The sequence below is a fragment of the Urocampus carinirostris genome, chromosome 5 (genome assembly GCF_059441175.1).
Source record: "Urocampus carinirostris isolate Australia breed hairy pipefish chromosome 5, RoL_Ucar_1.0, whole genome shotgun sequence".
Taxonomy (NCBI): domain Eukaryota; kingdom Metazoa; phylum Chordata; class Actinopteri; order Syngnathiformes; family Syngnathidae; genus Urocampus; species Urocampus carinirostris.
Window position 1 is genome coordinate 33,929,155 of NC_142353.1, and position 14,527 is coordinate 33,943,681.

Genomic DNA, 14,527 nt, shown 5'->3' on the forward strand with positions numbered 1-14,527 from the left:
AACAAAACCCCAAAAATGTGACAAATCCCAAGGCAAATATTATACCAGCAGATATCATTCCCCGAATTGGGCATAGAAAATAGAACTAAATTCTGCTCCACATTTCATTAGTAATTGTTACCGTCACTTTCTTGGTCTATGCTGTATCAAATGTTCTTGTTTTGTATCTCTAACTGACATCATTTGATGACTAAAAACTTCAGAGAAAGGGAAAGTAAATTCTTCTAGCTTATGTGTGAACTTAGGCGTGCCGGGGTCATTTTTAAGCAGACGTGTTCAGTTATTGCTCTTTTCAAACCTTGAATACACATCATTAAAATTGACGCATTTACAAGGATTTCAAGCACCCGTACGAACCCTGTACAGACGCTCCCTACTTACGACCGTTCGAAAAACGGTAGATACGAACATTTTTTTCAGGATGTCGAAAAATATCCGGACATTGCAATTAGATTTTGTATTGTGTGCACCTTTTTCCGAGTACAGGATATTACTGTAGTGCTTCTTTCCGCCGCAACCAGCTTGTCGCACTTTGAGAAGTCACCCTTGTTTAATATCTCGTGCATCGATTCAATATGGTTGGTGTAAAGTGTAAGGAAGAGGCGAGACGTTTCATTTGAAATGAAAGCGGAATAAGAAAGCTTGATGTGGTTGACAAAATGGTGGATAGCTTTTTTTAGAATAGAATAGAATATACCTTTATTGTCATTGTTACAAAATGGGTTAACATATTGTGACAACGAAATTGGGCATGACACTCCAGTTTTACACATTCACAATGAGGTATGAGCCAAGAAGATAAAGGAACAGAGAAGATAAGGTTATAAAACAAGGGGGATAAGGCTATAGTTATAATTTACATGGTATTTACACAAGAAATGTCGGCATGTGGGATGTTACATACAGTGTTGTCGTGATACCGTTGGTATCGTAAGGGTTGTGCAATATTGCATTTGGTGCAAAGTCATCATAGTGCAACAAATAGTCAGCATATGCATTGGTGCAAACATAGACAACATAGTGCAGAAAAAAGGAAATGGTCAGACATTGTGCAAGGTGAGCAGTAAACGTAGTGCAGTCGACATGTGCAAGAACATAGACATTAGTACCATTATATACGTATGAGGTAGTGTTGGCACAAGTTTTCAGGTTTTTTGTGCTGTGTCTGTTTTGAGCAGTGAACAAACATAGTGCAGACAGCATGTACGTGAGTACCATTTTACATTCGTGTGAGGTAGTTTTTTGCAACAGTTTTCAGTTTTTTTGTGCGGTGTCTGTTTAGGGTGGTAATGGCTGTGGGGAAGAAGCTGTCTCTGAGTCTGTTTGTTTTTGCTTTGTGTGACCTGTAGCGCTTGCCGGAAGGCAGCAGGTCGAAGAGGTGGTGGCCGGGGTGAGAAAAGTCCATGATGATGTTTTCTGCTCTGCTGAGGTAGCGAGAGCAGGCAATGTCCTCCAGACTGGGCAGAGAGCAGCCGACGATTCTCTGGGCTGTTTTGATGATCCTCTGGAGCTTTTTCCTGTCTGCTGCTGTGCACCCAGCATACCACACCGTGATGCAGTATGTTAGGATGCTCTCCACTGTGGCTTTGTAGAAGGACACCTGCAGCTGCTGTTTTAGGTTATTTTTCCTGAGCAATCTCAGGAAGTGCAGTCGCTGCTGGGCCTTCCCTACCACCGCTCTGGTGTTTGCAGACCAGGAGAGGTCGTCGGATATGTGCACACCCAGAAATTTGAAAGAGTGGACTCTCTCTACACAGTCTCCTTTTATGGTGAGTGGTGCTGGATTCCTGCCATTCCTTCTGAAATCCAGAATCAGTTCTTTTGTTTTTGTGGTGTTCAATATGAGGTGGTTTTCCGAACACCACGTTGAAAGTGACTCCACCTCATCCCTGTATGCCGCCTCGTCCCCTTCAGAGATGAGGCCGATCAAGGTGGTATCGTCAGCGAACTTAATTATAGTGTTTGTGGGGTGGGTCGGTGAGCAGTCGGAGCTGTAGAGGGTGAAAAGCAGGGGGCTCAGTGCACAACCTTGGGGGGAGCCAGTGTTCAGTGTTAGGGTGGGAGAGACGTGGGTACCGAGTTTCACCGACTGTGGGCGGTTGGAGAGGAAGTCCATTATCCAGTGGCAGATGGAGGGAGAGAGTCCTAGGTGTGCAAGTTTCTCCACCAGGATCTCCGGGATAATGGTGTTGAAGGCTGAGCTGAAGTCCAGAAAGAGCATTCTGACGTAGCTCCCCCGGTGGTCCAGGTGTTTCAGCACGGTGTGAAGTGCTGTGTTTATGGCGTCGTCAGTGGAGCGGTTTGCCCTGTAGGCAAACTGGTGGGGGTCCAGTGTGAGTGGCAGGGAGTTTTTGATGTGCCGGGACACTAACCTCTCGAAGCACTTCATGACCACAGGCGTAAGAGCTACAGGCCTGTAGTCGTTGAGGCTTTCCACTGCTGACTTTTTGGGGATGGGAATGATGGTGGAGGTTTTGAGGCAAGGTGGGACGGTCGCCTGTGACAGGGACCGGTTGAAGATGGTGGTGAAGACCCCAGCCAGCGGATTGGAACAGTCCCTGAGTACCCTCCCTGGTACTCCATCCGGGCCAGTTGCCTTCCTGGGGTTTATGGTATTCAGCGCACGCCTAACTTCGTGCTCCTGAAATGTGAGAGAGTTGCTGCTGGTTGTTGGTAGGTGTGATGTGGCTGTTTGTGGCCTACCAGCTTCAAAGCGAGCGAAGAACTGATTAAGGTCCTCAGCTAGTGAAGCCTCAGCCTCAACAGCTGCCAGGTTGTGGCCTCTGAAGTTGGTGATGTGTTGGAGGCCCTGCCACATCCTCCTCGGGTCATTTCCAGCGAAGAGGTGCTCGATCCTCCTTGTGTAGGCTGCTTTTGCTTCCTTGATGCCTCTCTTCAGGTCAGCCCTGGCCACCCCGTAAAGAGCCTTGTCTCCAGACCTGAAGGCGGTGTTGCGGTGTTTGAGGAGGGTGCGCACCTCGCTGGACATCCAGGGTTTTTGATTTGGGTAGTTTTTGATTTTTTTATATACTGTGACTTCATCCGTGCAGTAACGGATGTAGGATAAAACCGTGTCAGTGAATTTCTGGAGGTCATGGTGTTCAAATACCTCCCAGCAAGTTTGATCAAAACAGTCCTGCAGCTTGGAGAGGGCTCCCTCAGGCCACGTTTGTATTGTCCTCGTTACAGGTTTTGTTTTCCTTCGGATGGGGGTGTATGAGGGGGTAAGGGATAGGCATAGGTGATCCGAATTTGCTAGGTGGGGGAGGGGGGAAGCTTTGTATGCGTTTCTGAGGTTGCTGTAAACGCGGTCCAAAGTTTTTTCACCCCTTGTTGCACAGTTCACATATTGATAGAATTTTGGAAGAACAGTCCTTAAACATGCCTTATTAAAGTCGCCAGCGATAATGAAAGCTCCGTCGGGGTGTGCAAGCTGTTGGATGTTTATAGCGGCGAGTAGAAGGTTTAGCGCTGTGCTAGCGTTAGCATCCGGAGGAATGTAGACAGCTATCACAATGAGCACAGTTAGCTCTCGCGGTATATAGAATGGTCTACACGATACCGCCAGAAACTCTAGATCGGGCGAGCAGTGTGCATCAATAATTCTGCTGTTATTGCACCACGCATTATGTACGTAAATGCATAGTCCCCCACCTCTTTTTTTGCCGGAGTCTTCGTTGCGGTCGTATCGGTGTAGCGTGCGTCCTGCTAGCTGAACTGCAGCGTCGGGGATCCGCGGGTCAAGCCATGACTCCGTAATCACAAAAATGTTGCTATTCCGTACGAAGTTGTTGGTAGCTATCCGCAGCTCAAGCTCACTGATTTTGTGTACGATGGATCTGGCGTTGGTCAGGAAGATACTCGGAAGCGCTTGTCGGTGTGGTCGTCTTTTTAGCTTCTTCGCTAGGCCTCCCCGAGAGCCTCGTTTTTGTTTACGTTCCCTCCGCCGTCTCCGTCGCTTGATGGGCGGGCAGGTAACCCAGGGAGATCCCGGTGGTCTTCGTATGTCCTTTGGGATGTTGTTGTTGGTGTTGTAATCGTGAAATGAGTCGAAATCTAATCTTTGACCCAGGTTAATAAGTTCCTGGCGACTTAAGGTGATAGTTGCCGAACAGGTATTTATAAAAGAAAAGATGAGAGAAAAAAGAACACTTAAAGTAAAAGGGTTTACTGGAGGGACAAAAGCCGCTGCGTGTAGTCGCGCCGCCATTGAAGCTCATCTTCCAAAAGTAATTTAAACTTCACTTTATTTATCTTAATAGAGCATATTATTTTAAGAAATGTTTTTTTTTCAGTACAAAATAATTGAGGTTACTTATACAAGCCTTATACATACTTATACAAACCTTAAACATACATTCCATACAAAATATAGCACTAAAGCAACTTACAAACAAATTCAACTTACTAAGGATTGTCCAGAACCGTTCGTAAGTAAGGCATGGTCTGTATTCGGATCGTAGAATATATTGGCTGTTTTTAAGGGTTTCAAAAAGATCCCCCAGAACTTAATTTCTGATGCAATTTGCATATCATGAAACATAAATACTTTTTAAAATATGGGCAGGAAGGAGCTCCTTGGGGTGGTTCCACCATTTTATTGAAGTCTATCTGTGTTTAATTTAGATGATTGGTCGCGATAAGTAAAGGCACACACCTCTCTTTTTAAGACATTCCAGCTCACTGTGCACGTCCGATCAAATGAGAATCATGAGATCGAATGAACTGCCCAAGGAGCTGAGAGGCAAAAGTGTGGATGGGCACAGATCCGGCAAATGTTACAAAAACATTCCTTCACTCAAGGTAATAACAGCACATTGGCCTCCATAAACCTCCAATGGGAGAATTTGGGGACAAACAGAATCTGCCAGAAGTTTTAGTCAAACTGAGAAATCGTAGAAGAAGAACTTTGGTTAGAGAGGTTAAGAAAAACCCAAAGATCACTGTAGCTGTAGATGATGGAGGGAGCAAAACAGGTCATCTAGCTTTGTTGCCGCCCTAGTGATGTGATGAAAGTGCTAGTATTGTGGAAAAGAGTCAAAACGACTATTAAGGCAACAATGATTCGTCAATTTTGTCAACAAAAATTGATAATAGAAATAGTCCACAATGAATTCCACTGTCAACTGTTGTCTATTACAATTACCATTTTCCTGTCCCTAAACATGGACAGAGGTTTATTTATGGATTTATGTCTCTGCCGACTGAGCACTGCGGCTTAATGGTTTTGCATTTTTATTTAATTTTTGTATAAATCTCCAGTATGTTTTATGAAATATGTATTTTTCATTGTACCCATTTTTGTGTTTATTATTATTTTCCACATAAGTTTAGCATTAAGATAATTGAATAAAGAAAAAATGTATAACTGGCCTGTCATGATGACTGATTTATTTCACCTGTGCTCGCTCGTTTGGCGCCAGCCGCTGCTGACTTCCTGATTGGTTGCCCGTCCAACTTAAGCTCCGTCCTTTCACTCGCCTGTTGTCAGTCCGTCAGCGAACCTCTGTTTCTACAAGGCAAGCACTTTGACTCTGACTCCCGTCGGTCACGCTTTTTGCACCCGTTTTCCACTCGACCGTTCTTGATTTCCCCATTTGTCTCCGACTACGACCTTTTTTTTGATCCCGACCACGTTTTGCTCTCCTGTCTCGGCTTACGATCAGTTTTTGATCCCGACCCCGTTTTTGCTCTCCTGTCACAGCTATCGACCAGTTTTTTCCGTCCTCAACACCACGATCTCCCGCTCCGGAAGATTCTGTTCCACATTTGGAACACGTTCCGATTCTGTGAACGGCTTGCCTCCCGCGTCCAGCGAGCACCGGATTGCGGGTGCTGCCTTTCCTCCTTATCTTAATAAACTTGTGAGAAACGTTACGTGATTGGTTCTACCCTTTGTTCCGGTCGTGACATGGCCGATTATATGACGAATCGTTCCAATAGTCAGTGACTGGTTAATTCTCAAAATAGTCAATAGTTGCAGCCCTAACTACTATAGAACTTCTTTAAACGTGTACATGTTTTCTCACCAGTGTAACCAGGCTCGCAGGTGCACTCATAGCCGTTGATCTTGTCAATGCAGGTCCCGGAATCACACGGATTGCTCTTGCAGTCGTCAATGTTGATTTCACAGTTGATTCCTGGCCAGAGGTTTAAAAAAAGAAGTACTTCTAGTCACCTGGAAGAAAAGGAAATAACTCCAATAACGGTCATACCTGTGGTTCCAATGGGGCAGTTGCAAGTGTAAGCATTTTCTCGGTCTAGACAGACGCCGCCGTTTCTGCACGGCTGGCTGAGACATTCGTTAATGTTAGTCTCACATAGCCGCCCCGTATAACCCGGATGGCAGAGGCAGCTGAAGGAAGCCAGGCCGTCCGTGCAGGAACCGTAGTGGCACGGGCTTGATGCACACTCATCCACGTCCGTCTCGCAGTGTCGCCCAGTGTAACCTGTTAAGGACAGTTTAAAATCTTGACTCAAAAGTTCAATCTGATTTATGATAAGAAAGACGGAATTAGTTCAGGGGTCACCAAAGTGGTGCCTGCAGGCAGGAGACAGCCCCCTAAGAGCACCTGAGTAGCCTGCAGATAGGGGTAGGATCAGGGTTAAGAAGTCCAGCCCGACCGCAACCGGCCTATGGGTATTAAGGCCTGACACAGCCCGAGTCTGACCAATTAACCTTATTTGAGGGACCGAGCCAGACGCAAACCCTAAATTTCACATTTTATTTGTTAGGACTAAGAAGGAGTTCTCTAACAAGAGGAGGGTAATCGCAAAAGTGGGATGGAATCCATTGCGGATCCTCCACAAAGAAAAAGATTCAAAGTACAATGACGGGAGATAAATGAAATAAAAAGAATCAGTGAGGGAGGGTTAGGATTAGCCCGGCCTGGCCCAAACGTAATGAATAACATTCTAGGGCCGTCCTGAATTTCAGGGCTTCAGATTTTACCTCTACTGCAGACTTATTATGAAAATAGCTCAACAGTGATGCGTCATTGTGATTTTCTTGGAAATCTAATTTCTGACTGGCACAATAAATCTTTGACATTATCAGTGTAGAGCAGGGGTCTCCAAGAGATTTCAAGCTGAGAGATTACCACAAAAAGGAAAGCAGTTTGATAAGCATTTCTAAAATAACAATGTATTATGTTATTACTTTGTTGTTATTACTTTATTACCAGGTTAAGTAGAAAATCACAATGACCTAGCACTGGTGAGCTATTTTCAAAACAGGTCTGCGGGCACCTCAGTTGTTCTTAGGGGGAACCCTGGTGCCTGCGGACAACAGTTGGAGACCCCTGGTGTTAAGGTAAGATCGGGCCTAGAAAAATCCAGCCCGATCCTACCCGGGCCCGCGGGTAATACAGCACAACCCGAGTATCACCAATTCACTTGATTTGCAGGACCAAAATTTCATATTTCATTCGTGAGGACTCGAAAGGATAGGTGATTTATGAAAACAAATTAACCCCTGTGTCTTGCAATGAAACCTAATTGAAACAAGACAGTATAAAAGAATGACATATTTTATATTTCTGTGTCTGCAGAGGTTATATAAACCAACCATATTGCATCATACATGGATTTTTCCAAGAGTTGATGGGAAAATTTTAGGGCCGTCTGTCATTTTGACGGATTTAAAATTGGGCCATAAACCACAGCAGCAGTACATCATTAAGAATCTTCACCTTTAAGAGAGAGAGGCAGAGAGACAACGAAGAACAATGACTGGGGGAGAATAAACAAAAATAAATCCGCGAGAAAGAAGCCGAGGCCGAATGTAATGATTGACATATTAGGCCCAAACCAGGATGAAATTCGGGTCAGGTTGAACTTGGACTCCAACTTAAGACCTGTAAATCGGTGCCCTTTTACAAGATGTTTTAGTAGTTGACTTAGCCTATATTAATCCTACTTCTATTAATTACAATGAGATAATATCATAGTAGTAACATAGTAACAATATAGTAATAACATGCTAAGTAGAAATGCAAATCATAGTGGTAGCCCTTCACACTAATCAGAAACAAAAAAGTAGTGACCCCTGAATTAGATATTGATTGTTTAACAGATCAATAAATAGACAGATCAAATAATGTACTTGATAGTGAATAAGTTACTTCGTTTTACCTTCCGGGCACTCGCAGGTGTAATTGTTGTGTCCGTCTGTGCACTTGCCGCCATTTTTGCATGGTGTGCTGGCACATTCGTCCATGTCGATCTGGCACAGATGCCCATTGAAGCCTGGAAAGAAAACACAGGGTTCGTACACCTTTTTCACGGCCAATTTCAAGTACTTTTTAAACACTTTCAAGGCCAATTTTTCAATTTCTCCAGTAGCCAGCATCATGGTCCGATGCACCTGTCCATATGCACCTATAGGGTGCAATGACGCTTCACATGACAACTCCATACAAATTAATGCCAGCTGCCGTTAATCACGGGGAAAAAGAATTGCAATGGCAAAGCAAAGACCTGTGTCAGCATCATTTTTAAGCTTGTTTGGTTTTTCTTCATTTAATCCATGGTCTTCGGTGTTAAGTGTTTTTATTTGTAGATTTCTAGTTGTTATTTTGTTTCAGTCGTGTACTTTCGGTCATCTTGAGGTAAGTTTAATACTCGGGGGCTTTTATGATTGTGCGACGCTAGTTCACGGATTGTCACTTTTCGCGGGGGGTCTGGCCCCTCTTAACCGCGATAACCGAGGGATTACTGTAATAACTTTGATACTCAAAAATATAATTTATAGGGTTTAAACGACATTACTTTTTTTCTCACCATAAACAAACTGCTTAATTTGAAAGCTTATTGTTGATTAACAACTACGATTAACAAACACTGTTTGGTCTGTATCTTCCTTTTAGCTTTGCTCTTGAGCAGAAAATATGGGAGAAAGCGCTGGAACAAGTGAAAGCTGCCCTTGACAGAGAAACCCAATAAACAAAGAGAGGTCTGTCAACAGCCCCCGCCTCTCCTGTCCTTAAAAACTAACGTTTCTATTACTATCACTTGAAACCCCTCCTCCAGCCTGCTTTGTAAAAAGAGGCAGCTTGACCCTTAACCTAGGGCTATTCAAGCTCCACGTGATTCAAAATTCTCCAGTGGGCACTCTCTTTCTTTGCTGTAGTGTTTCACTTTTATCTATTTTAGTTCCCTTGTTTGTCACATGGTCACAAACCAAGGAGCGTTTTAAATTTTTTTCCATTAACTGCTTTGCACACAGTAAATACACTTTGATGTGACAATGATTTCAAGAAGGCGTTTGACAGAGTTCGGCAAGTCGCTTTATGAGCCACCATGCAGAGGTACAACATGGGCCAGAAACTAGTTTAGACCATTGAACAACTGTATGCAAATGCCAACAGTGCAGTACTTATCAATGGTACCATTGGGGCGTGGTTTCGAACCACAGTCGGTGTGAGACAAGGCTGCATTCTCTTTCAAATTTTATTCAACATTTTCCTGGAGAGGATCGTGTCCGAAACTCTGGAGCGACATGCAGGTACAGTCAGTATTGGGGGACACAACACAACTCTCCGTTTTGCTGATGATATTACCGGATTGGCAGGAGACGAACAAGAACTCAGGGATCTGATCAATCGACTGGACAAAGCATCAATCCAGTATGGGATGGAAATCAACAGAAAAAAACAAAGGTTATGACCAACAATCCCTAAGGTATCACCACAAAATCACCATCAACCACAGAGAGCTAGAACCTGTAACCAAATTTAAATATCTTGGAGCTGTCATATCAGAAGAGGGGTCAGAACCAAAAATCATGGCCAGGATAGCTTAAACCACAGCACACTTGCCATATTAAACCCATCTTGAGGGACAAGAACATAGCAGTTAAATCAAAGAACCGACTGCTGACTTCCTCTATGCTTGGAAAAGAAAATCCAGGCTTAGGAGATGCGATGCTACAGGAAACTACGAAGAACTGTTGTCAACTTTGCTCGGACAGAAACTTCAGTGGTATGGTCATGTCACAAAATCATCAGGACTGACCAAGATAATTCTCCAGGGCACAGTCCAAGGGGGCAGGAGGAGAGAAAGACCGGAAAAGAAATGGGCTCACAACATTAATGAATGGACTGGTGCCAACTTTACCAGGACCCAAAAGCAAGCTGTCCAGAGTTGCATCCTCATTGGTGCACTGACAACCCAAGCGGTTAAAGAATCAGTGAACTGTGAACCGTGAAACACACTTTAAAAGATAATGTGGAGAAATCCAGATGGGATATTCAAGTCAACTACAAATCATTCATAGTAAAATGTTCTGTAGTATTATGTTCAGGAAAACAGAATGAACAAAACTGATCACTTTTTTTTGATAAAAAAAATACATAATTCTAAACATTTACTTCTGTAGTCATAAAGACATAGAACATATCAATATAAAGCTCGAACGCTCATATTTCATCAGGAACAAGTAGGTCCCTACATTTTATCATTGTTTAGTAAACAACAGTTGAACATTGCTGTCACGGTTGCCATGACGCCAATTAGCCCCACCCGTGTGGCGCCGGCTGCAGCTTGTTGACGGATTGGCTTCCACACTATTTAAACCCTGTCCTGTCAATCCCCTTTTGTCAGTCCGTCTGTGAACCTCTGTTTTTCAAGGCAAGCCTTTTTTCGACCCTGACTCACGCCTGTCCCGTTTTTTGCTCTTGTTTGTCTCCCGCTACGACCTGTTTTGATATCGACCACATCTGCTCTCCTGTCCCGAATTACGATCCTTTTTTGATCCCTACCACGTCTGCTCTCTCGTCCTGGCTTACGACTCGTTTTCGACCACGTCTTGCTCTCCCAGTCCCGGCTACCGACCAGTTTTCCTCCCCTTCGCTACGATCCGTGTTTGGATCACAAGCTGAGTACGAGAGCGAACACCGGATCGTGGGCGCACCCCTCCCTCGTTTGTTCAATCAAATTTGTGGTAAACGTTACGCGAGTGGGTCCTGTTTCCGTTCTGCTTGAAAATACTTTCATAAAAGCCCCCAAGGGTTAATTCCCCCAAAACATCTGATAATACCAGCTTGTTGTGAAATAATGCATTTCAAGCTAAACTTTTATTTCCGTGCTGTTTTTTGAACTTGTGATTCCTCCAATATCCAAACAATGCTTTTCATAAACACATTATTCCAAGTACACTGAACCTGTGCGTGAACGATGCTTGAACTCTGAAATGAATTGTTGTTTCCTGGGACGTGATCACAAGATTTCAATCTCAGAGGCCACCTACACACTCTCAATCGCTTGATATAGAAAGCAACACGAGGTAGTGGGGACTTAGGAAAGTTCAATTGTTGTTTGATAAACAATGGTAAAAGGTAAAAACATACTTTTTTCTACTGAAAGATGAGGGTTAAAACTCGATATGTGCTGCAGAACTGTTTTCTGTGGGGCTTCAAAAATGAATCAAAATGCCAAAAAATGGCTGGCTCTTCTCACTTGATAGAAACCCTGGCATTAAATAAACTACATAAATATGAGGTTAAAAAAGAATACAAGAATACATAAAAAACAACCTCAATATTGTGGGATTGCAAACCCGGGTCCTGAAACGATTTCTGTTGTTGATTAGCAAGCTAGTACTTAAAAACATTCAAGCTGTAAACACTATGAATGAAGTGGTTGAGGCTGACCGGAGGAATGACACATTTCAATAGCCCCTCAGTGGGGTTTCCATAGCTATGGCGTGTACAGAAAAGAAGGAACCTTCATCTCGGGCAAGAGGAGTGATTAACATTTCAAGCACGACGGTTAAGTGAAGCCCCGCGCCCCCCTTCCTTTGCACCGCCCTGCTGCTGCAATACCAGTCCATGCATCCTCCCGCCAAAACACTTTCACTGACAAAACTTCCTAACGTACCCCTGGCACGAAGCCTCCGTGTTTTGGCGCGTTCACACTTCTAATGCTTTCTTTCTTGTGATATCCCGCTTCTACCCCACCCAGGCTGCTTTTGATCCTTGCCTAAAAACAAAAGAATAAAGGGGGGCGGAATTTATTTCCACCTCAGTGATCGTCTTCGGCGAGCTCAAAAGAACGTCCAGTTCTCTTTTTTGGAACATTGAAACAACCCAGTACTGACTGCTTTTCAAATGGGGTAATATATTATATCTATAGATCAAGGGGTCTCCATGTCAGGGCCAGAACGGAAACAGGACCCAATTGCATTAGGTTTCTCACAAGTTTTATTGAAGGAAAGAGGAGGGGCTGCGCCCATGATCCGGTATTCGCTGGACGTGGGAAGCAAGTCGCTGTCGTACTCGGATTGCGATCCGAACACGGAAGTCGATCTTCCATAGCGAGCGATGGCGGTGTCAGGGACAGAAAAATTGGTCGGTAGCCGGGACTGGAGGAGCAAGGTGTGGTTGGGGTCGGAAACGTATCGTAAGCCGGAACGGGAGAGTAGGCGTAGTCGGGGACAAAAGGAGGTTGTAAGCCGAAACGGGAGAGCAGACGTGGTCAGGATCGAAACAGGTCATGGTAGACAGACGGGAGCAAAAACGGGAAAGGTGGGAGTCTAAGTTGAAAAAGGCTTCAGTTATTAGTTTGCAGACGGACTGACAACAGGGGACTGACAGGACTGGGTTCAAATAGTGACAGGGAGCCAATCAGAACCCATCCTGTTTCATTATCAATCCTGTCTGTCCGTCCTGTCCGGCATCGACCCCATCTGTCCGATATCTACTCGGGCAATTGGTATCGATCTCGTCTGCCTCTGGCTTCCTATCATTTCACGCCAGACTGCTGCCTAACGTGCATTACTCCCCATTTCCCGTAAAATAAAAGGCTTTTGTGAGAACGTCACGCGTTTGGGTCCTGATCCAGTTCTGGTTCATGACACAGTAATTGTTTTATAATTAAAACTTACATCCCTGAATTATAATTTATTGGGAGCCTCCAAAAAGTTCCCTTTCCCCCCAGCTAAAGTACACTTTTAATGACATTTATTTACTAGTACGGCCCCCGTGACAATGCTTTTTTTTCTACCATTTGGCTTCTGAGCCAAAATGATTTTGACACCCCAATGTTGACTGTACTAGAAACAATCATCACCAACAACAAATAAATATTTCTGGACAAAACAACAAGTGAGGATAACCAAGTAAGCCGCCAAAAAAACCAGACATTTTCACATTTCTTGAGTCAGCCATCTAACTTAGTTCAAGGATAAAAGGAAAGGGAAAAAAAACTTGGACAGAAAGTTGAAACTTCTCCAAGCCTTTCCCCCCATAGATTTTTCCTTCTTCTCCCCTTCCTGCAATGCTGCTTTGGTTCAAGTTTGCATGGGCCGTCCGCCGTAAGCCTGCCTCGGGGCTTGGGATTAGCACGCATCCAGAGAGCTGTTTATGTCTACCCGGTGTGTTTGTCTTTGAGAGGGGAAAGAGAGTGAGCGAGCACCAACCCCCTGACTATCTGCGCCCCGTGCCACTTCGACCTCCACATTCCCGGTCCTACTAGCTTCATCTCGGCGGCCTCACCTGTAGGGCACTGGCAGTAGAATGCGTTGATCTCGTCGATACACTTGCCACCGTTCACGCAGGGGTTGTGGGCGCACTCGTCCGAATCGATCTCGCAGAACTCCCCCTCGTAGCCTGGCCAATTAATGAGAGGTTGGAGGGTGGAGGATGGGGGGATTTACATGTTAGATGGAGAGGCACATTTGGATAATACACTGAAACACACCGGGAACTTTAGTTTAAAAATCGCAAGCCCGAGTTCTCTTTAGTTTATAAGTCAGGTGGCAAGAAACAATATATATTAAAGGAACGCTCATCCCCTGAGATTCAATCAGCAAACTCAGTGGAAATGTTTAAATCTAAGCTTAAAACACACTTCTATTCTATAGATTATGAAGAACCTATATTTTATGTTGACAATATCGGTGTATAATTTGTTATTGCAACATTCATTGCTTGGGGCGGCAGTAGCTCAGGAGGTAGAGCGATCGTTTTAGGATTAATGGATCCCAGTTCGAATCCCGGCTTGTCCGTGTTACATGTCGAAGTGTCCTTGGGTAAGACATTGAACCCCAATTACCCCCAATAAGCAGGTTAGCCCCTTACATGGCTGCACAGATCACGGCCGCTATTGGGAAATGTGAAGCACAATGTAAAGCGCTTTGGGAAGTCATTGAATTGAAAAGCGCTATATAAATGCAGATCATTTCATTTCATTTCCTGGTCATTCTGGAAGGGTGCAGTCCCTTCTCAAGGTTTCTTCATTTTCCTCATGTTGAGGTTTTTGAGTTTTTCCTTACCCTCATGTAGGTTTTAGATCAGGGGATGGTGTAATAATAGTCTGTAGTTTGCCATAATCTTTGGACTATGCAGCCCTTTGAGACTCCTTGTGATAAAGAGCGTCACAAACAAACATGACTTGACTTAAAAAAAAATTGTGGAAATACCCCTTTCCAGCTTACGTCATCATCGGATCAGCACAGGTTGCGCGCAAATTATTGAACCCAAAGAGCAGGAGTAGCCAAGTCAAGTCATGTTTATTTGTATAGCCCTTA

At 44.2% G+C, this 14,527-nt stretch overlaps 1 protein-coding gene across 1 annotated transcript in view; it reads right to left on the bottom strand.

Moving 5' to 3' along the window:
* The window catches only part of LOC148366103 (neurogenic locus notch homolog protein 1-like), a 96,618-nt gene that overhangs the window by 45,400 nt on the left and 36,691 nt on the right, over positions 1–14,527 (bottom strand). The window contains exons 9-12 of the mRNA XM_088336526.1: positions 13,494–13,607; positions 8,134–8,247; positions 6,216–6,449; positions 6,030–6,140 (exon numbers count right to left, since the gene is read on the bottom strand). Coding sequence (XP_088192652.1) covers positions 6,030–6,140; positions 6,216–6,449; positions 8,134–8,247; positions 13,494–13,607 — 573 coding nt within the window. The remainder of the gene's footprint in view (positions 1–6,029; positions 6,141–6,215; positions 6,450–8,133; positions 8,248–13,493; positions 13,608–14,527) is intronic.